We start from the raw sequence: 24,255 nt of genomic DNA, 5'->3' as shown, positions 1-24,255 counted from the left end.
GAGAGTCATTATTGGCCTATTTTAAATGGTTACTTGCTCGAGTAACTAAATCCGCAAATAATTTCTTATGTTACTACTTGTTTTGTTTTTGTTTCGTTCAGTTTCTTTTGTTTTTAAAGCTTAGCAAGCAGCATTAGAGCCTCTTTTGCTTTCTTAAAAAATACAGGAACACTATAGTCAAGAGTATTTGGGTTATCTTTATCATAAATGTTGGTCATTACACAGGAATTTGCATGCACATATTGGTATAATTTCCTAGCCATGGCATTGGTGATACACTACCATTTCATAACCATTTGTGAAAAGCCTGCAGTTTGTTACTCCTATTTAAAAAAATTTTTTTAAACATTTATTTATTTGAAAGGCAGAGTGACAGAGAAGAGGAGATCTTCTGTCTACTAGTTCAATTCCCAAATGTTCACGCCAGCCAAGGCTAGGTCAGGCTGAAGGAGCTGGGAACTCCATTTGGATCTCCCTCGGGAGGGCAGGGATTCAGCTATTACTGCCTTCCAGGCATCTTAGCGGGAAGCTGGATTGGAAGCATAAAAGTGACTGTATCTCAGGCACTCAGACAGGGAATATAGGCATTTCAAGTAATGGTTTAACAAGCTGTACCACAACACCTGCTCCTTGTTGCAATAGTTTGATTTACATTTTTCACTTAATCAGAATAAATTAGAATACAGTTAATATTTCCAGTATTACTCAGTTTTAGAAGAGATATTTTGAATGGAAGATAGAGAAATGATGAGTTTATATGTCTTTGTAGGTTGTGTGTCAAAAATGTGATTGTCTAGTTTGAAAACCACTTTATTATGCATTATGCCTTGATAATGAACTGAACAAACCCAGTCCCCAAGACCATTGTAAATATTTAATGACATTATCAAAATATTGGATCACAAACCTATGTCAATTCTTGAAGCATTTTCCCCTTGAAAATACATGAAAGTACTTATCTTTTACTTAAGAGAAAATGCATTCACTTCTGATGATCCAGTTGTCCACTTTTTTAATTTTTGATTTTGATTTTTCAGTGAAGATCAAGGGTCAAAATCCTCTGAAAACACTGAAAACCGTAAAGAAGCGGATGAAGTTTGCAACACTAAATCATCTCAGATAACTGCCCAGCCACAAGGAGCAAAGGGTCCCTACGGAAAAGGACCACCATTTAATCAGGTTTGTTGGACTCAGATTCTTGAAAGTACAGATGCTGTGGAAAAATTAATTTTGAAATCATTGGTAGTCATTCGAGCCTGAATGTGAGAAATCATGCATATTCAGGACACCTAAAATTTTGAGCTATGTTGAAGAACATTGTGGAAGAAGGAAAATATTTGGGCAGCAGATACACTTGATCTCAATTTTGAGATGATAAAGGACGGCAAGAGCTGCATTACAAACTGGAAATTAAAAGGGGTTACCTTGGACAGAGTACACTTAACACCTATTAAAGAATCATGGTATAGTCACCATGTGTTTGTAGAATTCATACAAAACAGATGGAGAGCCATGTCCTTTGAGGGAGTTTAAAGGATGTAGCTAATAGCCTCTTTAAGAAGAACAAAGTAACTAGTAAGCGTTGATTACATATAGTTCAGTGTGATAAGTAGTATAATGAGAATGCATATAGTGAGTTCTTAGAGAATTCAGTCAAGGCAAGACTTAGTACTAGAATTCTTAAAGAAGCAGAAATGGAAGAGAGGTGTTCCATGCACTAGGAACATGTACAGAGTAGAGAATGAGAAAGCATAGCACATTTAATAAGTCCTAAATAGCTTGATAGGCAAAAGTGTTAATTCTTGGATTTTATTCCTAAGGCATTGGTGAGCTGTCATTTAATAAATTTATTAAAAAGAAGGGCTTTTCATGCAATGATACAATAAAATTATTGGTTCATGTGACCTTATGCTTATTAATATATTGTGGGATAAGAATTGTTAAAGAATAGAGGGATAGATAGAGCAGGTCTTGATTTCTTGCCATTTTTGTGATACTGGTGTATAAATTAGCAAGTATTCTATATATTATAACCTGTCCCAATATATTTTAGATTTTTCTTTCTTTTTTTTTTTTTAAGATTTATTTATTTATTTGAAAGGCAGAGTTAGAGAGAGGCAGAGGCAGAGAAAAAGAGAGAGGTCTTCCATCCACTAGTTCACACTCCAGATGGCTGCAACAGCCAGAGCTGAGCTGATCCGAATACCGGAGTTTCTTCCAGGTTTCCCATGTTGGTGCAGGGACCCAAAAACTTGGGCTATCTTCTACTGATTTCCCAGGCCACAGCAGAGAGCTGGGTAGGAAGTGGAGTGGCCAGGATTCAAACCAGTGCTCACATGGGGGCTTTACCTGCTGTGGCACAGTGCCGCCCTGCAGCCCCCCCCCCCTTTTCTTTTTTTTAAGATTTATTTGAGAGAGACAGAGAAAGATCTTCCATCCACTAGTTTACTCCCCAGATGCCTGCAGGGCATGGAGCTAGGCCGATCCAAAGTCAGTATCCAGGAACTTCTTCCAGGTCTCTCACATGGATGAGAGGCCCAAGCACTTGGCCTGCTTTCCCAAGCCATTAGCAGGGAGCTGGATCAGAAGTGGAGCAACTGGGTCTTGAACCAACACCCATATGAGATGCTAGCACTGCAGGTGGAGGCTTAACCTACTATGCTACAGCACCAACCCTGAGATGTTTCTTTTCTTTAGATCAAATTTGTATTTTAAGTTTGCCATTAGAAAAAATTTCAAAAAAATGTATTGTGTTTAAGCAAGATAAAATTAGTGATTTAGGGTTCACCTTGGTCAGAATTCCTCCACTAACATGCTGTAGTTTGCTATGTTATGTGATTCTAACCTCATTGAAGTGATAGAATGATTTCTGTCGGAATTATTTTTTGCAGTGATATTCTTTTATTAAAAAGGAGAAAGGGAGAGGCGAGCTTATATTCAGTAGTGCTGTGGTCTCATTAAGATTGCATGATACATTCACACATATGTATAGTAGATGTCTTTTTTTCTTAATTGATTATTTTTTGACAATCCTTTTTAATAGGAACGTGGACCATCTGCACACTTGCCACCACCTCCAAAGTTGCTTGCACAGCAGGTAAATATTAATTAAATGCTAGTTTGTAGTGTATATATTTGGTGGTTCAAAGGTGCTGCATGTTTTTTATTTTTAACATTTATGAAATAGTTAATCAGCTTTTCTCTTTGTTGGTTTTGATATGTCTTCCTCTTCATCCTTTCTGTCTTCATTCTCAGCTGATAGCAATGTTCAGAGTTTGACTTAGGAAATAAGTACCTAATAAATACCTGGTTTTTTTCCACTTCACAGCTCATTTTATTTTCCTTGTTGGCCTTGCTACTAAGGACAGTTGCTTGGGTTCCATCTTCCACTTCTTACTGTAATGTTACCTCTCAAAATTTAAGAAAAAAAACAGTAAAACAGGTCCATTAACCACCCCACCCCACCTTATACTCCCCTCCAGCACCTACACTAATTCTCTGATTTCCATCACAACAAAATTCTTTTTTTTTTTTTTTTAAGATTTTTATTTATTTGAAAGAGTTGCACAGAAAGGAGAGGCAGAAAGAGAGAGAGATGTTTGACTCCCCGGTTGGCCACAGCAGCTGAAGCTGCGCCGACCCAAAGCTGGGAGCCAGGAGCTTCTTCTGGGTCTCCCACGCAGGTGTAGGAGCCCAAGGACTTGGGCCATTTTCTGCTTTCCCAGGCCATAGCCTGGATGGGAAGTGGAGCCACGTGGTCTCGAACCGGCACCCATATGCTTTAGGCCAGGGTGTTAACCCTCTGCACCACAGCGCGAGCCCCAGCAAAATTCTATTTATACATGCTATCTTTTTCACTGTTCTTTGATTAATTAATTAACCCTCTTAAAGCATGCTTCCATCTCCCAGTATCCTTTTGAAACTATTACCAAAGTCATTGATGGCATTTCTGTTAAGAAATCCAGTTCTTGGCCGGCGCCGCGCCTCACTTGGCTAATCCTCCGCCTGCGGCCCTGGCAACCCGGGTTCTAGTCCCAGTTGGGGGCCGGATTCTATCCCAGTTGCTTCTTTTGCAGTCCAGCTCTCTGCTGTGGCCTGGGAAGGCAGTGGAGGATGGCTCAATTGCTTGGGCCCTGCACCCGTGTGGGAGACTGGGAGGAAGACTGGCTCCTGGCTTTGGATCGGTGCAGTGTGCTGGTCGCAGCAGCCATTTGAGGGGTGAACCAACGGAAAAGGAAGACCTTTCTCTGTCTCTCTCTCTCTCTCACTGTCTAACTCTGCCTGTCCAAAAAAAAAAAAAAAAAAAGAAAAGAAATCCAGTTGTTTTCTCCCAATCTCATTGGCATCTTTAACCTAGTTGATTTGTCTATCACATTTGTTTAACTCTGAGATATCGTACTGTTTTGTTTTCTTTTGGGCCTGCTATATCTTTGAGTATTGGGAGACTCAGGTTTATGTTTTCATTCCCTTTTTGATCTCTAACCTTTCTATAAGAGATGTCTTTTAAGTGCCAGTAACATTCAAATATATGTCTGTAATCCTAAAAGCTTTACCCTGACTTCAAGAGTCATGTATTCACCAATCAGTTTCACAACGCCACTTCCATCTCCTGTAGACATATCATACCTAATATGTCCAAACTATAATTCAATCCCCACTTCGACATCTGCACAATTCTGCTTCTTCCTCCTGTCTTCCCCATCTCGAAGAAAGGCATCATTATCATCATTCAACTGTTTGTTCAGGCTAAAATCTAGAAGTTATTCTTGATTCTTTATTTTACTCTATCTAGGTTTATCTGTTAATAAATTATGTCACCTACACCTGCAAAACATTAATACACTAATTATTATTGCTTATTTCATTTGAACTATTGACATAGGTTTTTTTTTTTTTAACAGAGTTAGACAATGAGAGAGAGAGAGAGAGACAGAGAGAAAGGTCTTCCTTCCGTTGGTTCACCCCCCAAATGGCTGGTGGCCGGAACTACGCCGATCCGAAGCCAGGAGCCAGGTGCTTCCTCCTGGTCTCCCATGCGGGTGCAGGGGTCAAGGATTTAGGCCATCCTCCACTGTCCTCCCGAGCCACAGCAGAAAGCTGGACTGAAAGAGGAGCAGCCGGGACTAGAACCCAGTGCCCATATGGGATGCCGGCACCTCAGGCGGAGGATTAGCCAAGTGAGCTGTGGGGCTGGCCCCGACAGGTTCTTAACACACTTTGCTTTCTTATTGCTGGCTGAGCACCTACAACCTTCAGCTCAGTTCTTCTGTAGTAGCTATGATCATCTTAAAACTATATAGATTGTTCCTGTGATTTTTCTTTTTTTAATTTTTAATCTATTTTATTATTTTTTAAAGATTTATTTATTTATTTGAAAGGCAGAGTTACAGAGTAGAGAGGGAGAGACAGAGATCTTCCATCTGCTGATTCACTCCCCAAATGGCCACAGCAGCCATGCCAGAAGCCAGGAACCAGAAGCTTCTTCAAGGTTTCCTATGTGGGTAAAGGGGCCCAAGCACTTGGGCTATCCTCCACTGCTTTCCCAGGCTATTACCAGGGAGCTGGATCAGAAGTGTAGCAGACAGGACATGAACCAGTGGCCATAAGAGACGCTCACGTCACAGGTGGTAGCTATACCCACTATACTGCAACACCAGCCCCTTAATTTTTGATTTAAAAAAAGAGGTCTTCCATCCACTGATTGGCTCCCCAATGGTCCACAATAGCCAGTGCTAGGCCAAGCCAAAGCCAGGAGCTGAGAACTTCATCTGGTTCTCCCAAATGGGTGACAGGGAATCAAATCCTTGAGCTCTCTCCTGCAATGCACATTAGCAGGAATGGGATCAGAAGCAGAATAGCGAGAACTCAGAGAACCAGGCATTCCAGACTGGGATGCAGGCATCCCAAGCGACAGCTTAACCCTTGTGCCAAACTCCCACCCCTATTTGTCACAGTTTTCTACTTTTCAGACTCCATCTGCCCTTCTCCTTCTTCTTCCCCATATAAATATTATTGCAGTTCTCTTTTTATAATCCTTGTTCTTTCCTGTAACTGGAAGACACTTTTCCTAATATCCATTGTTATCAAGTTCTGTGCCTACATATTACCACATCAAGAGTCCTTGTCCAGTCATCCACCTCTGAAAGCAGCTTCCCTTACCACAACCACATCCATCACCATCATTTCCACCCAGCTCACTTAACCACTGAATTCTCTTCATATCCTTTCTTTGTACTTAGGAGGTAAAACAGCCATTTAGATGAGATTCATTATGAACTTAGTGCTGACAGAAATTTCTTGGCAAAGATTCAAAACTCCTGAATTAGAAAAGAAAGTTGTCATTTGTACTTCAAAACTTACCTCTTGCCAAAATGAAGATAAATGTTACAGAAAAAAATTCCTAATACATCTAATTTTTAAAGAGCTGTATTTACCAAAAACAAACAAAAACTCAGAAAGAACAATAACCCAACAATTTGAAATTCATCTTACAAAAGAAAACATTTAAGTAGCCAAGAAGTACATGAAAAGATATTCAGATGTCTTTAGTCACTAGGGAAATGCACATTGAAATTACAATGAGATTTTGTTAACACAACCGAAATTTTAATGGCTGGTTACATCATGTATTGGCAAGGATATAGAACAGCTGGCATTTTCTACATTACTGGTGAGACTATAAAACCTTACAGGCACTTTGCAAAAACAGTTTAGCTGTTTCTTTTAAGAAAAACATTTTTACCATATGACTTGAGAGCAAGACTGCTGTTTATCCAAGAGAAATAAATGAAAGCATTTGTCAACACCAAGGACTCATGAATGTTCAGAGCTTTTTTATTTATGGTTTAAATCTGAAAACAGTCTACATGTCCATGCTAGATAAAATGGTATGCCTACAGTAGAATACTGTGCAATAATGAAAAACACACTAAATAACCCCAAAACCATTACACTGAGTCATGAAAGGTAAAACTATTGAATGTTAGGGTTAGGAATGCTTGGGGTCAGACAGAGGAATGTTGGGAACATTCTATCTGAATGGAATCAAAGGTTACACAAGTATATCGTTCGTCCAAACCTATCAGACTATACATTTAAAATATGTTTCACATCTTAAATAAATTATATTTCCATGAAATTGCTTTTTTAAAAAATATTACTCTAAGTTTACTGTGTGGTTAAATACTTTTAGAAAGGAGGAATTTGGCTTTTCAGCTTGGTGTCTTGAGCTTTAGATCATGGAAATCACTGGCTAAGAAAGAGATAAGTGGTTTTTTGGTAAATGATATTCTGCATTCATTTTTAAAATACTCAGACCATTGTTTTCAGTTACAAGATTATTTTATTTTAATTATTTATTGTATTTGTTGGAGGGAGGTGGTCTTCAGTTTGCTAATTCACTCCCCAAATGTCTAAAACAGTCAGGGCTAAGCCAGACTAAAGCCAGAAGCCAACAGCTCAATCCAGGTCTCCCAACATGGATGGCAGGCACACAAGTACTTGAACCATCATCTGCCTCTTCCCAGGATGTGCAATTGCAGGAACCTGGATCAGAAGTAGCGGCTGCTCCTCTTCCGATCCAGCTCTCTACTATGGCCTGGGAAAGCAGTAGAAGATGGCCCAAGTCCTTGGGCCCCTGAACCCACATAGAACACCTTACTATGAATCTGTAATTATTTAAAAATAAAAGGCTAAAAATGTCAAAAAAAAAAAAAAAAAGAAGAAGAAGAAAAGGTTTATCCACCCTAGTAGCTGTTAAATTTTTTCTCCTCCCTTTGTGTGCTTCACATCCGTTTTTTCCATTCTGCTTTTTGTATATTCATTGGCAGCATTTTTTTTTTTTTTTAAACGATTTGGTGAGTTTGTGTGTGTGAGAGAGATCACAGATCTTCCAGCCACTGGATCAGAAGTGGAGCAGCTGGGATTCAAACCAGCACTTGTATGGGATGCTGAGATTGCAGGCAATAATTTAACCCACAGTGCCAAACCCTAGCAACATTAAGCTTTAGTAATTGTTTTATAACTCCTTAATGAAAACTAAATCATAAAAAAACTTGATTTCTGAGGTGATACTCCCACACTGTACTGTGTAGGCTCTAGATATCATTTTCTGGATTTTTCAGTCTAAAGATAGAACTCTGTACCCAGGCTGATTTCTAGAAATTTCTTTTCAGAGTTTGTGTGCTATCATGCTATCAATTTGGATAATTTTTTAAAAGATTTATTTATTTGAAATGCAGAGTTACAGAGTGAGAGAGAGAGGAGTCTTCCATCCCTTGGTTCACTCCCCAAATGGGCTGAATGACTGGAGCTGTGCTGATCCAAAGCCAGGAGCCAGGGTCTTCTTCTGGGTCTCCCATGCACATGCAGGGCCCCAAGGACTTGGGCTATCTTCTGCTACTTTCCCAGGCCATAGCAGAGAGCTGGATTGGAAGTGCTGTAGCTGGGACTCGAACCGCAGCCCATATTAGATGCTGGCATTGCAGGTGGCGGTTCTTACCGCTACGCCACAGCACTGGCCCCTGTGACTTTTTCTCCATCATGAATTTTTGCTCTGTCAGTTGCTGTAAACTGCTGCCGCCTCACACTGTAAATTCCCTTCATCTCTAAAGTTAGATTTGGAGATTTCTCTATTGTGCTTTTAATTGTATGCAGCATAATGAGTGACCAAGAGTGTCTGGCACAATAAATAGGTACATATTTAGTGAAGCCTGTGATACCCATTGTTGGTCAGAATTCTCCTACTCATCTGGTAACTTCTATGTTTCAGCATCCACCTCCAGATAGACAGGCAGTACCTGGAAGACCAGGCCCTTTCCCCCCCAAGCAGCAAGTACCTGATGAAGACGAAATATGGAAGCAAAGACGGAGACAACAGTCAGAAATCTCTGCTGCGGTGGAGCGCGCACGGAAGCGTCGTGAAGAGGAAGAACGACGAATGGAAGAACAAAGGAAGGCTGCATGTGCAGAGAAACTGAAACGCTTGGATGAGAAGCGCGGCATCATGGAAAAACAACCATCTCCAGAAGAAATACGGGAAAGGGAGCGAGAAAGAGAACGGGAGCGTGAGAAAGAGCTTGAAAGAGAACAAGAACAGGAGCGTGAGAAAGAGAGGGAGAGGGAGAAGGAGAAGGAGAAGGAGAGGCAGCAGGAAAAGGAGAAAGAGCAGGAGAAAGAGCAGGAAAAACAAAGAGAAATGGAGAAGGAAAGAAAACAAGAAAAAGAGAAAGAATTAGAACGGTGGAGGGAAAATGAAAAAGAATTACAGAAGATGAAAGAACAGGAAAAGGAGTGCGAGTTGGAGAAGGAAAGAGAGAAAGTGGAGGAAAAAATAGAACCCAAAGAGACTGCAGTGGAGCCTGTGGTAGAAAAACAGGAAAGTGAAAACATCTGTAATAAAGGTATTGTTATCTTGTTCACTTTTATTGAAACCTTACAGAGAGTTTCATAATAGTTATGCTTTGGGTGCTTGATTGTTTTGTTTTGTTTTCCTTTTTAAAGATGTATTTCTTTGAGAGGCAGAATTACAGAAAGAGAGAATCTGCTGGTTCACTCCCCAAATGGCTGCAGTGGCTGGATCTGGGCGGATCTGAAGCCAAGAGCCAGGAGCTCCTTCTGGGTCTCACACATGGGTTCAGGGACCCAAACACTTGGTCATCTTCCTCTGCTTTCCCGGGCCATTAGCTGGAAATTTGATGAGAAGTAGAGCTGTCTGGACTCAAACCAATACTGTACCCAGTTTGTGATTTGAGAATTTTTTTTCTTCCTGTTTAAATAGACAAGCTTCCACGATATAGTGGATAATGCTGTTAGACTGCAATGTACCAGAGTAATTATATTCTTAGTTAAAAGTCTTTTTTTATCTATTTATTTGAGAGGTAGAGTTATAGACAGTGAGAAAGAAAGAGACAGAAAGGTCCTCCATCCGATGGTTCAACCCCCAAATGACCGCAACAGCCGGAGCTACGCCGATCCTAAGTCAGGAGCCAGGTGCCTCCTCCTGGTCTCCCACGCGAGTGCAGGGGCCCAGGTACCCGGGCTATCCTCCACTGCCCTCCCGGGCCACAGCAGAGAGCTGGACTGGAAGAGGAACAACCGGGACTAGAACCCCGTGCCCACGTGGGATGCCGGTGCCGCTGGTGGAGGATTTATTTGAAAGGTAGAGAGTTACAGGGAGACAGAGGCAGAGAGAGACAGACAGAGTTCTTTATCCACTTGTTCACTCCCCAAATGGCTGCAACAGCAGGGGCTGGGCCAGTCTGGAGCCAGGAGCTTCTTCCAGGTCTCCCACATGGGTGCAGGGGTCCAAGGACTAGGATCATGCTCTACTGCATTCCCAGGCCTTAGCAGAGAGCTGGATCAGAAGTGGAGCAGCCAGGACTCAAACCAGCGCCCATATAGGATACCAGCACTACAGGTGGTGGCTTTACCCACTATGCTATGGCACCGGCCCCAGATTGTTTTTTGTAAATCTGATGGATTTTTCATTCTTGCCAAGTTGGTTTGTAGACTAAATAACAATTCAAATATAGTATTAAACTATGGCTAACTTGTTGTGAAATTCATTTTTAATGAGCAGCTTGAATTAGTTTCAGTATGTTTTCTGATACAGAAGTATTTTACAAAGAGTGGACATTTGGCCCTGCAGTTCAGACAAACACCAGTCAGGACACCTGTGTCCCCCGTCAGAGTACATGAATTTGATCCCTGGGTTCAACTCCTGATTACAACTTCCTGCTGCTGCAGACCCTGGGAGGCATCAGTGATGACTCAGGCAGTTGGATCCCTGCCAACCTGTGTGGGAGACCTCGCCTGCCTGCCTTTCTCTCTCTCTCTCTCTTTCCCTCCCTCCCTCCCTGCCTCCCTCATTCATTCATTCATTCATTCATTTGAAAGTCAGAGCTACAGAAAGAGAGAGGTCTTCCATTCATTGGTTCACTCCCCAAGTGGCTGCAACGGATGGCGCTGTGCCGATCGGAGCTAGGAGCTTCTTCCAGGTCTCACATGCAGGTGCAGGGCCCCAAGGACTTGGGCCATCTTCTACTGCTTTCCCAGGCCATAGCAGAGAGCGGGATCGGAAGTGGAGCAGCCAGGTCTTGAACCAGCACCTGTATGGGATGCCGGCATTGCAGGCGGAGAATTAACCTACTATGCCATTGAGTTTTAGCTTAGTTTGCCAGTGTGATGTGCTCATTAAAGTATTGTGCTGACACTGCTCTCTCATTCCAAAACCAAGAGCTAGAAATGCAAGTGAGGTAGGCCTGTGCTGTGGCATAGCGGGTGAGGCCTGTGAGAAAAGATACAAAATTTGAGTGCAGTTTGCCAACATTTGGGGAAGGAACCTGTGGATGGGAGCTGTCTCTGGCTCCATCTTCCAATAAATAAGTTAAAAATAAAATTGATACCCCCCCCCCAAAAAATGTGGACAAGAAAAATATAATTAATGATTTTTTTTTTTTTTATAATTTTTGACAGGCAGAGTGGACAGTGAGAGAGAGAGACAGAGAGAAAGGTCTTCCTTTTGCCATTGGTTCACCCTCCAATGGCCGCCGCGGCCGGCGCACCGCGCTGATCCGATGGCAGGAGCCAGGTGCTTCTCCTGGTCTCCCATGGGGTGCAGGGCCCAAGCACCTGGGCCATCCTCCACTGCACTCCCTGGCCACAGCAGAGGGCTGGCCTGGAAGAGGGGCAACCGGGACAGAATCCGGCGCCCCGACCGGGACTAGAACCCGGTGTGCCGGCGCCACTAGGCGGAGGATTAGCCTAGTGAGCCGCGGCACCGGCCTTAATTAATGATTTTTAACAGCATTTTTTTATGTCAACAAAATAAAACATCCTTTTAAAAATTCATATTATGGGCCCTGTGCTGGTGTGCAGTAGGTTAATCCTCCACTTGCTGTGCCAACATTCCACATGGGCACCAGTTCTAGTCCTGGCTGTTCTTTTAATCCAGCTCTCTGCAGTGGCCTAGGAAAGCAGTAGAAGATGACCCAAGCACTTGGGCCTCTGCACCCACATGGGAGACCCAGAAGAAGCTCCTGTCTCCTGGCTTCAGATTGCCCTAGCTCCAGCCATTGTGGCCATTTGGGGAATGAACCAGCAGATAGAAGATTTTTCCCTGTCTCTCCCTCTCACTGTCTGTCTCTCACTCTACCTTATTCATAGTCATTTGAGATATATTTGTAATATGTCTGTCTTTGTAACTGTTGACATGGCATGTATCATACTTGACCCTCTTTTAATAGAATAATGGTGATGATGTTTGAGGATGGCTAGTGATCACTCTGTCATCCTCAGATTTAAGTAAGTTCATTAATCTTTAAAAATGTTAGTGTCTTGATTTAATAAAGTTTGAATAAGTCAATGTGCTTAATGTTTAAGTATTTTCAGGCTATTTTTGTTTTTATGCAGGTGCTCATAGTAAATATTGACATTAATAAATGTAATGTCTCGTTGATGGACACCAGTATCAGTACAAAACAATGATTTGGAATGTTAGGGAAGCTTTTTTCTTCATGAAGTTTTATTGTACCTCAATCTAATCATCTCAGTCCAGGACAGACAGCGTGTATTTGGTAAATATCATGGATGAATATCATTATCTTTCACCTTTTCTTTGGGCAGAGGAGAAGCCAGTATTCACTAGACAAGATAGCAATCGCAGTGAAAAGGAGACCACGCAAGTGGTTCATGAAACAGAACCAGAGTCAGGATCTCAGCCTCGGCCTGCTGTATTATCTGGCTATTTCAAACAATTTCAGAAATCTTTACCACCACGATTTCAGCGGCAACAGGTAAGAATAAAAACATAACCATATGCTTGTGATTTCTCAGTTTTCTGAGAAATTAATTTGACATGAAACCTAAAATATATAAAGTATGGAAATTTTCCTTGAAATTCCTTTCCCTTTTAATAAATGTTTATTAATATTAATAAGCAGTGGGTTTAACATGTGCAACTAAGGTATCAAGATGTGTTACTTTTCCAGGAACAAATGAAACAGCAGCAGTGGCAACAACAGCAGCAGCAAGGTGTACTTCCACAAACCGTTTCTTCACAGCCATCTGGTAGCACTGTCCCTCCTCCACCACACAGACCTGTTTACCAGCCCATGCAACCTCACCCTCAACATTTAGCATCCATGGGTTTTGATCCCAGATGGCTCATGATGCAGTCATACATGGATCCTCGAATGATGTCAGGGAGACCAGCTATGGATATTCCACCCATTCATCCTGGTAAGTTGAAATTGCTGTCTTATTGTTCATTTATAGTTTGGCAGAATCAAAATTTGTTGGTTTTTTTTGCTCCCATTTTGCATTTTAATTCACTGGGGTGTTGTGAAATGTTTGAGTTTAAATAGGACCACTACACTATATAATTTTATTTCGCACAGTTATTTTGCACAGTTTATTTTGCCAGACACTTGTACCAGCTGTGGCAAATACAAAATACAAGCTCTTCTCTGTTTTATAAATATTGATTAGATACTGAATAAAAAAGTATTTCAGCGTTGAAATTTATATATGCCACCCTTTTCATTTCCTGTATCATTTGCCAGCTTAATCCTTAATTTTCTTCATAGCTTAGCAGATAAACAACTGAATTAACAATCTTTTATAGAACTCATGAAAATAAATCCAGATAATCTATAATCAAAATGGCATATAGCCGGCGCCGCGGCTCACTAGGCTAATCCTCCGCCTAGCGGCGCCGGCACACCGGGTTCTAATCCCGGTCGGGGCGCCGGATTCTGTCCCGGTTGTCCCTCTTCCAAGCCAGCCCTCTGCTGTGGCCAGGGAGTGCAGTGGAGGATGGCCCAGGTGCTTGGGCCCTGCACCCCATGGGAGACCAGGAAAAGCACCTGGCTCCTGGCTCCTGGCTTTGGATCAGCGCGGTGCGCCGGCCGCAGCGCGCCGGCCGCGGCGGCCATTGGAGGGTGAACCAACGGCAAAGGAAGACCTTTCTCTCTGTCTCTCTCTCTCACTGTCCACTCTGCCTGTCAAAAATTTAAAAAAAAAAAAAAAATGGCATATAGCTCAAGACTTGCTCCCCCCTCCCTCTTTATTCACTTATTTCCATTTATTTGAGTGACACACAAAGAGGTCTTCCATCTGCTGGTTCACTCCTGACATGGCCACAATGTACAGGCTAATTAGGATCCCAGAACTTAGTGTTTGTCTCTTGTGCAGGTGGCAGGGACCCAAGAACTTGGAGCTATCACCTGTTGCTGCCTTTCAGTATGTGCATTAGCAGAAAACTCAAATTTAAAGCAGAACCAGGACTCTATCCCAAGTTGTCTAATAGGGCATGGAGGTGACCAAAGCAGCGTCTTTAACTGCTATACCAAATGCCTGGCTTGAAAATTACATCTTGTGGACGGCACTTTGTCATAGTAGGCTAAACATCCACCTGCAGTACCGGCATCCCATATGGATGCTGGTTCAAGTCCCGTCTGCTCCTCTTCCAATCCAGCTCGCTGCTGATGGTCTGGGAAAGCATCAGAAGATGCCCCAAGTGCTTGGCCCCTGCACCCGCATAGGAGACCCGGAAGAAGTTCCTGGCTCCTGGTTTCAGATCAGCCCAGCTCCAGCCATTACAACCATTTGGGGAATGAACCAGTGGATGGAAGACTTTTGTCTCTCTCTCCCTCTGTCTGTCTGTAACTATGGTTTCTCAAGTAAATAAAAATTAAAAAGAAAAAGACTATTTTTTTTAAATCATATCTTGATTTTAAAATTTACATGGATGATTTGAAATTTAGATGGCATGTTTTATAGAATATTACTCATCTAAAGTAAGTGGAATTTGCTATAAAATAATTTTCTTAATTTTTCACTGTTGAATTCTTTTTTTTTTTTTTAAGATTTATTTTATTTGTTTGAAAGACAGAGTTACAGAGAAAGGCAGAGAGAGAGAGAAGTCTTCCATCTGCTGATTCACTCCCTAAATGGCTACAATGGTCCTTTAATGTAAAATATGTGTTTTTAGGATTATGCTTAATTTTTAAATGAAGTCTTAAATAACAGTAATAAAGTGGAATTTCCACCATTTTTTTTTGCTAAATTAGGTTTATTTAGGGAAATTTAAGAAAATTCCATTCCTATTAGGATTTTTTTTTTCCATAATTCTCATTTCACCTTTTTCTGAACTTGGGTTACAGGAATGATTCCTCCAAAGCCATTAATGAGAAGGGACCAGATGGAAGGTTCTGCAAACAGTTCTGAATCATTTGAGCACATGGCTCGATCTGCAAGGGATCATGCGGTTTCCCTTTCTGAGCCCCGTGTGATGTGGGGGTCTGATCCCTATCCTCATGCTGAGCCTCAACAGGCAACTACTCCCAAGGCACCTGAGGAACCTGAGGATATAAGGTAATTAACATGGCTAAGACTAAATAGGTTGTTCAAAGCTAGTGTCCCTGGAGATCATTTGATAATTTAATACTGAGCCAAAAAACTAATTTCCTGCTGTTTAGTGTACTTCGTTTCATCTTTGGACATACTTTATTTTTCCTAGTGTTTTTCTATTGATTAGAGCATTTTGTAGTGTGATTTCGTGTGTTAAATTGTACGCTGAAACTCAGCATTAGATGTTAAAAATGACAGGTCTTTACTATAGATGAGATGTGAAAATTTAAATGCATCTACCATGCTTCTGTAGGCCTGCTAAAATGTTGGTGTAGTTTTCCATTAGTGAGTAGGGTAGATTTGTTTATCAATATTACCAAAAATTTTTGGAACCAAAATAAGAAGAGATACTAATTTATAAAATTATTTGAAGTGGCAGTTGGTGGTATGGCATCAAGTAATCTATAGCCATGTAGTTAGAACTTCTGCCCTTATACAGGGTATAATTTATATTTATAATGTTTAGAAACTTTATGGTTGATTAGGATAGATAGACCGACTCTAGTGCACTCTTTTGTTCTAAGTGGAAGTGCATAGTCTTTATGGATTAAAAATTCATGTCAGCGTGGATCTCGATGTTTTTTCTTTAAGGAATAAACTTGTATTTCCAATCATGGCACAAAAAAACCCCACACATTTGTGCTTTTAAGTGTACAGTGCAGTATTGTTAACTATAGGAACAATATTATGTAGAAAATCATGGTAACTTCTTCATCTTACATGACTGAAAATTATACCAGTGGGATAGCATTTCCTCATTTCCCCCAACCAATGGCCTCTAGAAACCACTGTTCAACTTTGACGATTTCTGTAGATAAAAAAACTCATAAAAGTGGAGTCATGTGTTATTTGTTCTGACTAGCTTAAAGATTTATCTGTGTTTTATATAACAGTATTTCCTTCTGTTCTTCATTAATATTCCATTTTGTGTGTGTGTCACATTTTCTGTACTCATTCAGCTATTGATGGACATGTAGTCAGTTTGCCCTTCATAGCTGTTATGAATTGTGCTGCAGTAAGTGTTTTATGAAGAGATAAAGATACTTTTTATGATTAAGATCTTTTTCATTTTTAAAGTATCTTGTTATGCTCTGTACCCTTACATGTGGGGAAGATAACTTGATTGATTATACCTTTGAATTCTCATCATTTTAGGCCTGAAGCTGCACATGACCAAGAACAGATCACTGCTGCTTGTCCTGTAGAACACAGTCATTTAGAGGCTCCTCCAAAAGCAGACTTTGTCAGAGAATCGAGTGAAACAGAAGCACAAAAGTTTTTAAGTAGATCTGTGGAAGATGTTAGACCTCATCCTACTGACACAAATAATCAGTCTGCTTGTTTTGAAGTACCTGACTCAAAGGCTTTATCCACTCCTTCAGAAGATCGGATTTCAGGTGTAGAAAGTCAGCCCGTCCGGAAACGAAGTGTTTCCCATGGATCTAACCATACTCAAAAATTAGAAGAGCAAAGAAATGAGCCATCTGCATGCGTCCCTAAAGTAACCAGTAGATGCCCTGATTCAAAAGAACCAGCAGAAAGGCCAGAGGAGAAACCAAGAAAGGATGGTTTCATACGCTCTTCTGAAGGACCAAAACCTGAAAAAGTATATAAATCTAAATCGGAAACTCGCTGGGGCCCAAGGCCTGGCTCCAACAGAAGAGAAGAAGGTAATGATAGACCAGTGAGAAGATCAGGTCCCATTAAAAAACCTGTACTTAGAGATATGAAAGAGGAACGGGAGCTAAGGAAGGAGAAAGAAGGAGAAAAGGTTGAAAAGGTCCCTGAAAAAGTGATAAAACCCGAAAAGACGGAAAAGAAGGATCTTCTTCCTCCACTCCCACCTCCAGCACCAGTTCAGCCACAGTCAGTTACACCACCTACTCAGCCAGAACCTGAAAAATTGTCTTCAACTGAAGTTTCAGCTGTGGCTCAAAAGCCATCCCAAGATATCGAGGTGCCTTTAGAAACTGTGAGTAGCGTTCAGGTGGAGCCTGCGGTTAAAACTGTGACCCAACAAACTATTGTAGCACCAGTAGTCAAAGAAGAAAAGCAAACTGAGAAACCTGTCGGCAAAGAGCTTGCTGTAGAGAGGCCTCGACCAGATTCAAGACCAGCAGTGAAAAAAGAATCAACTTTACCACCTAGGACCTACTGGAAAGAAGCTAGAGACAGAGATTGGTTTCCAGATCAAGGATACAGAGGTCGAGGCCGAGGTGAATATTACTCCAGAGGTCGAAGCTATAGAGGCTCTTATGGAGGGCGTGGCAGGGGTGGCAGAGGACACACTCGTGATTATCCTCAGTACAGAGACAATAAACCAAGAACAGAGCACGTGCCCTCAGGGCCTCTCAGACAGCGAGAGGAAAGTGAAACACGAAGTGAGAGCTCTGATTTTGAAGTCGTCCCCAAAAGAAGAAGACAGCGGGGTTCAGAGACCGACACAGACAGTGAAATTCATGAAAGTGCAAGTGACAAGGATAGTTTAAGCAAAGGTAAACTTCCTAAAAGAGAGGAACGGTCTGAAAACAAGAAACCTATAAAGCCTCAATCTTTCAAGCCAGAAAATCATGTCCGAATAGATAATAGACCACTAGAAAAGCCTTATGTGAGGGAAGATGATAAATCTAAACCAGGTTTTCTTCCTAAAGGGGAGCCTACAAGGCGTGGCAGAGGGGGAACATTCAGGCGTGGTGGAAGGGATCCTGGAGGTCGTCCATCACGCCCTTCCACCTTACGAAGGCCTGCTTATCGGGACAATCAGTGGAGTCCCCGGCAGGCAGAAGCTACTAAACCAGAAGATGGAGAGCAGCCAAGAAGACACGAGCAGTTTATTCCTATGCCAGTAGATAAACGACCTCCAAAGTTTGAGCGAAAATTTGACCCAGCCAGAGAGAGACCACGCAGGCAACGTCCTACCCGACCACCAAGGCAAGATAAGCCTCCTCGGTTTAGAAGACTAAGGGAGAGGGAGGCTGCTTCAAAGACAAATGAAGCAGCATTGCCCACCAACGGCACAGTTAATAATGTGGTTCAAGAACCAGTGAATACTGCTGGAGATATTTCTGGGAATAAAACACCAGACTTGTCTAACCAGAACTCTTCAGATCAGGCAAATGAAGAATGGGAAACAGCTTCTGAAAGCAGTGATTTCAATGAACGGCGAGAAAGGGATGAAAAAAAAAATGCTGATTTGATTGCACAAGCAGTTGTGAAAGCCGGAGACAACGGTTTACCTCCAAAGAGAGAAATAGCAAAGAGAAGTTTTTCTAGTCAGAGGCCTGGAGTAGATCGCCAAAATCGACGTGGCAACAGTGGTCCACCCAAATCAGGAAGAAATTTTTCCGGTCCTAGGAATGAAAGACGAAGTGGCCCACCATCAAAAAGTGGGAAGAAAGGGTGAGTACTCTTTAAAGCTTTATTTAGTTATTTGAAAGGCAGAGTTATGAAGAGAGAGGGAGAGACAAAGAGATCTTTCATTTACTGGTTCACTCAGCAGATGGCCACAACAACCAGGGGGCAGAGCCAGGAGCTTGGAACTCTATCTGGGTCTTCCTGCTTATCCAGGCACGTTAGCAGGTAGGTAGGTCAGAAGTTGGGGACCTGAGACTCAAAGCAGCACTCAGATGGGATGCTTGGTGTTGCAGGCAGCAGCTTAATCCATTACACTGCAAGCCTGCTCCGTGCATTCTGTGTTTTAGACATTTTATTTGAAAAGGCAAGATGACAGAGCAAGAGAGACAGAGGTCTCCCATCTGCTGGTTTACTCCCCAAGCACTTGGAACAGCTGGGGCTGAGCCAGGCTGAAGCCAGGAAACAAAAACCTTCTTCTACATCTCACCTGTGGCTGCCAGGAACCCAAGTACTTGGACCATAATCTGCTTTCTCTTCAGGTACATTAGCAGAAAGCTGGATAGGAAATGCCAAGTAGTTAAGACTTAAGGGCCCGCACTATGGCACAGTGGGTAGAGCCACGGTCTGCAATGCCAGCACCCTGTATGGTTACCGGTTTAAGTGCTGGCTGCTCCACTTCCAATCAAGCTCCCTGCTATGGACTGGGAAAGCAGTAGAAGATGGCCCATGTCCTTGGGCCCCTGCACCCGTGTGGGACACCGTAAGAAGTTTCTGGCTTTGGATCAGCTCAGCTCTGGCCATTGCAGTCATTTGGGGAATGAACCAGTGGATGGAAGACCTCTCTTCTCTTTCTCTGTCTCTGCCTCTCTGTAACTCTGCCTTTCCAATAAATAAATCTTTTTTTAAAAAAAGTATGATAAAGTAGTAGTTTAGATTCAGAATGCCTAGGTTCAAATCTGGACCGTGTACTTTGTAGTTGTATAATACCGGGGTTTAGAGTAAGCAATCATTATTAGAGAATGTCCCGTTTTTTACATCAGATTCCTGTATTTGCAACCTGAACTGATAACCTAAACTGTATTGGACAGTATTGTATTAAATTTAGATGCTTGATTACACATAGCATTCCAGATTGCTGCACTGGTAAGGGAAAATAATTTTGTTTTCCTGATAAGTTAGAAAGGTGTTCCAGGTAACTAATGAGATCAGTCCTGAGTACCTGCCCCCCCTCCTTTTTGAAGATTTATTTATTTATTTGGAAGGCAGAGAGAGAGGTCTTCTATCTGCTGGTTCACTCCCCCACATGGCCACAACAGCCGAAACTGGTCCGACCCAAAGCTAGGAGCTTGGAGCTACTTCAGTTCTCCCACGCAGGTGCTTGTACTGCTTTCCCAGTACATGGCAGCGAGCTGGATTGGAAGTAGAGCAGCCAGCGCTACAGGCCATGGCTATACCTGCTACGCCAGAGAGCCAGCCCCTGAGTACCTGCCTTGGCTCTGAATTTGAACATCCCTCTAGTGGTTCCGGAGATAAAGATAACAAAAATGTTGGCTAATTCATTGGCTGTAACTGGATTGTTAGAATTTCAAGTAATAACACTCAAGGGAACTCTGGATTTTAGTTCTGTGTCATGTAGATAACACCAACTTTAAAATTGCAGAAATAGTGGTGACTGATTATAGTTAAAACAAATGTCGGACAAGAGGTTAAATTAGAAGAACTTAATTTATTCTTCAAATGCTTGAAGTCATGGTTGGGCACATGGTAAGCTTTTATCTTGAGTAATACTATAGGATATGATGAAAATATATTAATAAACCCATTTTCCATAACCTGTTTTCATCTGGAAATGTAAAATGTAAAATAAATCTAAGAAATAATCTGTTAGGAAACAAACTGTAGGACCACATTTTGTTTGTGAAATGACTTATTTCCATACTAACGGTAGTTTTTTATGTTTATATTACATATAGATGAGTCAGCTTTTTAAAAATTTGTGTTTCATATACTACCCATTTTTGGAAAGTATCCAGTCCATTTGATTGAATCATAGTTTTCTGCTGGCTTCGCTTATGCCTTGATAGGCAACTAGAAACAATTCAAGCCTTCTGTCAATCATTAGAATTCTAGAATTTAATTGCTGGGATGTGCTCTAGGAAGCTAATCTACATAATCAGGAAGCTCAGTTTTAGGAAGGTTATTACTCAACAGAAGTCAATAAGGCTTATTGATACTAAGAGTTAGAGCTTTCTAATCCAGTGTTATTTCATCTACACTGAATTTATAAATCTGCCAGCAAGAGCATGTTTCCTTTGGAAGTAGTAATATCTCACATTTTTTTTTTAGGCCATTTGATGACCAGTCTGCAACCACTGCTGTTGTTGATTCTGTCAATGGCAGCTCAGCACACCACCAGGAAGGAGTGCTTAATGGTACAGGACAAAAAACTTCCAAAGATCCTACTGGGAAAAAAAGAGAAGATCCCAAACCAGGTCCCAAAAAACCCAAAGAGAAAGTAGATGCTCTGTCACAGTTTGATCTCAACAATTACGCAAGTATGTCTTAATGTTCCTTTCATTTATTTTTTGCATTTAAGTAGATTCTATAAATAAATGAAGTCATCAGAGAAAAAAGAGTTAGCCATTCAAGGTAGAACTAGAGCCTGATTTTGAAACACTGATCTAAATTAAAGTAAAATAACATGTACTTTTTGCATAACCTTGAATGCTTCATAAAACTTGCATGCTTGGGAATCCAAAAAGGAGAAAATCACCCTCTTTACAAATGCTTGTGGAAAAGCACAGATAACCAAGTGAAGATGGTTAATTATATCTGTGTAGATTCTGTGTGCTTAAAAACAAGATATTAAACTCAGGGTGTTATGACTTTGGTAAATTGGTGTTAAACTCAGGGTGTTATGACTTTGGTAAATTGGTATCTAAGATTATGATGAATAGAGAATAAATAATTGGATGGGAAGGAGTAGATATTTTCAGAAGGCCATGAAGTGAGAGCATCAAATGTGTAGGATAACATAAACAATAAGAAAAAGATAAGTTTGCATGAGGAAACTAATGAGCAAATATGTTTATACGTGTTAAAATGGCACTATTCTGCCCATCATTCAGATGAAAATGAAAGTGGAGATACTGAATGAAATTGAGAGATAGGTACTTAATTCCAGTTTTTAGAGAAGTAAAAGAGATTTTCTATCATGTAGTTAATGGTTACTTAAATCCTGATTTGGACCCAGGTCTTAGACACTGTTCTCAAAAGGTGGCCCCCAGACTAACAGAACCACCTGGAATATTGTGAGAAATGCAAATTCTTAGGCCCTACCCCAAACCTCCTAAATCAGAAACTCTGGAAGTGAGACACAGCAGTCTTTCTTAACAGGTTTTCTAAGTGATTCCAGTGCATGGTTAAGTTTGAGAATTACTTTAATGATGTGAGATGATGGAATGCTTACATGATAAGGTGAAGTGAGGTGAATCATGGAGCATTAGGTTAGTAATTTGATTATAATTTGTGGATATTTCAAAAGAATTCTTTGTGGATAGATTCCCTGTAATTTTCCTGACAAACTTTGCCATTACTTACCAGCTATCACGATCCTGAGTTAATGTTCTCAAGGAAATAGCTATTTTTAGTATGCTTCAATTAGAATATATACTTGTCAAGTTAAAACTTAATTGAATTGCCTGTTATGAGATTTATATTTTTTGTGAAGACATGGCTATAATCAATAGTCACATAACCTGAACTACTGTAATTTTTCAGTTATATTTTTGAAGTGTTTATTTTTTTTTTAAAGTTTTTTAAATTTTATTTATTTGAAAGAGAGAAAAGGGAGAGACAGCGAGAGAGATCTTGCATCTACTGGTCTACTCTCCAAATGGCCTCAATAGCAGGGACTGGGCCAGGACAAGACCAGGAACCAGGAGCTTCATCCAGGTCTCCCATGTGGGTACAGTGGTGAAGAGACTTGGGACATCCGCCACTGCTCTCCCTCGCACATTAACATAGAGTTGGATCAGAAGCAGAGCAGCTGGAACTAAAACTGGCACTCAAATGGGATGCAGGCATCTCAGGTGGCAACCTAACCCATTATGCCACAACACCAGGCCCTGAAGTGTTTATTTTACTTACTGAAAAGCAGAAAGAGAAGAAGAGACACTGATCTATCACCTGTCCTATGGCCTCCTAGAGTGCTTGTTACGAGGAGGATGGGATCAGTAGTAGCTCTGGGACTGGAACCCAGGCTCATCACAAGTGTGGACTTTACCACAGAGTGAAATACTTGCCCTTGAAATATTAAATGGGTTTAGATTTTATATTTACTGAGATACAGTTTTTTTAAGGATTTTTGAAAGGAAGAGTTACAGAGCGAGGCCTTCCATCTGCTGGTTCATTTCCCAGATGGCCACAACAGCCGGAGCTGGGCCAGTCCAAAGCCAGGAGCCAGGAGCTTCCTCGGGGTCTCCCCATGCGAGTGCATGGCCCCAAAACTTGGGTCATCTTATGCTGCTTTCCCAAGCCATAGCAGAGAGCTGGATCAGAAGGAGAGCAGCCAGGTCTCAAGCAGGCAGCCATATGCCTACTCACTACACCACAGCACCAGTCCCCTATTTACTGAGGTATAATACAGTTTTAAGAAACCTAAAATAATGATTATTGGACAGTAAGTTGAAAATATGATTATTTATTAGACGGGTGATTGTGATGTTTATACATCATCTTTAACCAGAGAGAGAATGGGAGAGAGGGATGTTAACTAGAGATATGTCTTATCCACTGGTTCATTCCTTGAATGCCTGCAACAGCTGAGGCTGGGCCAGGCCAAAGCCAGGAGCAGGGAATTCAACCCAGCTGTCATATGGGTGGCAGGAACTCAACTTCTGCCTGCTGCCTCCTAGGGTGTGCATTACCAGAAAACTGAAATTGGGAGCAGAGCCTGAACTCAAACCTGGGCACGCTGAAATGGGATCTTGGTGTCTTTGTACATCACTACTGCTCTATATTTGCGTTGAACTTTCACACTTTCACCTAGGTATTTCCTTTCTTTCTTTCTTTTTTTTTAAAGATTTATTTTATTTGAAAGGCAGAGTTACAGAGAGGCAAAGAGACAGAGAGATCTTCTACCCTCTGGTTCACTCTCCAGATGGCCACAATGGCCAGAGCTGTGCCTATCTGAAGCCAAGAGCCAGGAGTTTCTTCCAAGTCTCCCATACGGGAGCAGGAGCCCAAGGACTTGGGCCATCCTCTCCTGTTTCCCAGGCCATAGCAGAGAGCTGGATTGGAAGTCGAGCAGCTGAGACTCATGGGATGCTGGCACTGCTGGTGGTGGGTGGCTTTACCCACTATACCACAGTGCAAGCCCCTCCATTTGTTTTTAACAGCCACACATTGTAGATAGGGTCTACTAACATAGATGCATTCACGTCCTAAAGCCAGCTAGTTGGGTCACTTCACCTTTAACAGATCAGCTTC

The 24,255-nt window shown here is 41.6% G+C and overlaps 1 protein-coding gene across 47 annotated transcripts in view; it reads left to right on the top strand.

Moving 5' to 3' along the window:
• The window catches only part of PRRC2C (proline rich coiled-coil 2C), a 107,524-nt gene that overhangs the window by 44,957 nt on the left and 38,312 nt on the right, over window positions 1-24,255 (top strand). For all 47 annotated transcript variants that reach the window (XM_089299567.1, XM_089299572.1, XM_051858365.3 and 44 more), the window contains exons 10-17: window positions 1,038-1,179; window positions 3,044-3,097; window positions 8,771-9,401; window positions 12,625-12,794; window positions 12,990-13,239; window positions 15,165-15,375; window positions 16,567-18,810; window positions 21,112-21,320. In XM_089299567.1, the coding sequence (XP_089155693.1) occupies window positions 1,038-1,179; window positions 3,044-3,097; window positions 8,771-9,401; window positions 12,625-12,794; window positions 12,990-13,239; window positions 15,165-15,375; window positions 16,567-18,810; window positions 21,112-21,320 (3,911 nt within the window). The remainder of the gene's footprint in view (window positions 1-1,037; window positions 1,180-3,043; window positions 3,098-8,770; window positions 9,402-12,624; window positions 12,795-12,989; window positions 13,240-15,164; window positions 15,376-16,566; window positions 18,811-21,111; window positions 21,321-24,255) is intronic.

The sequence above is a fragment of the Oryctolagus cuniculus genome, chromosome 7 (assembly GCF_051225735.1).
Source record: "Oryctolagus cuniculus isolate XC-2025 breed Fujian yellow rabbit chromosome 7, ASM5122573v1, whole genome shotgun sequence".
NCBI lineage: Eukaryota > Metazoa > Chordata > Mammalia > Lagomorpha > Leporidae > Oryctolagus > Oryctolagus cuniculus.
This window is presented reverse-complemented; position numbering and strand designations above follow the sequence as displayed.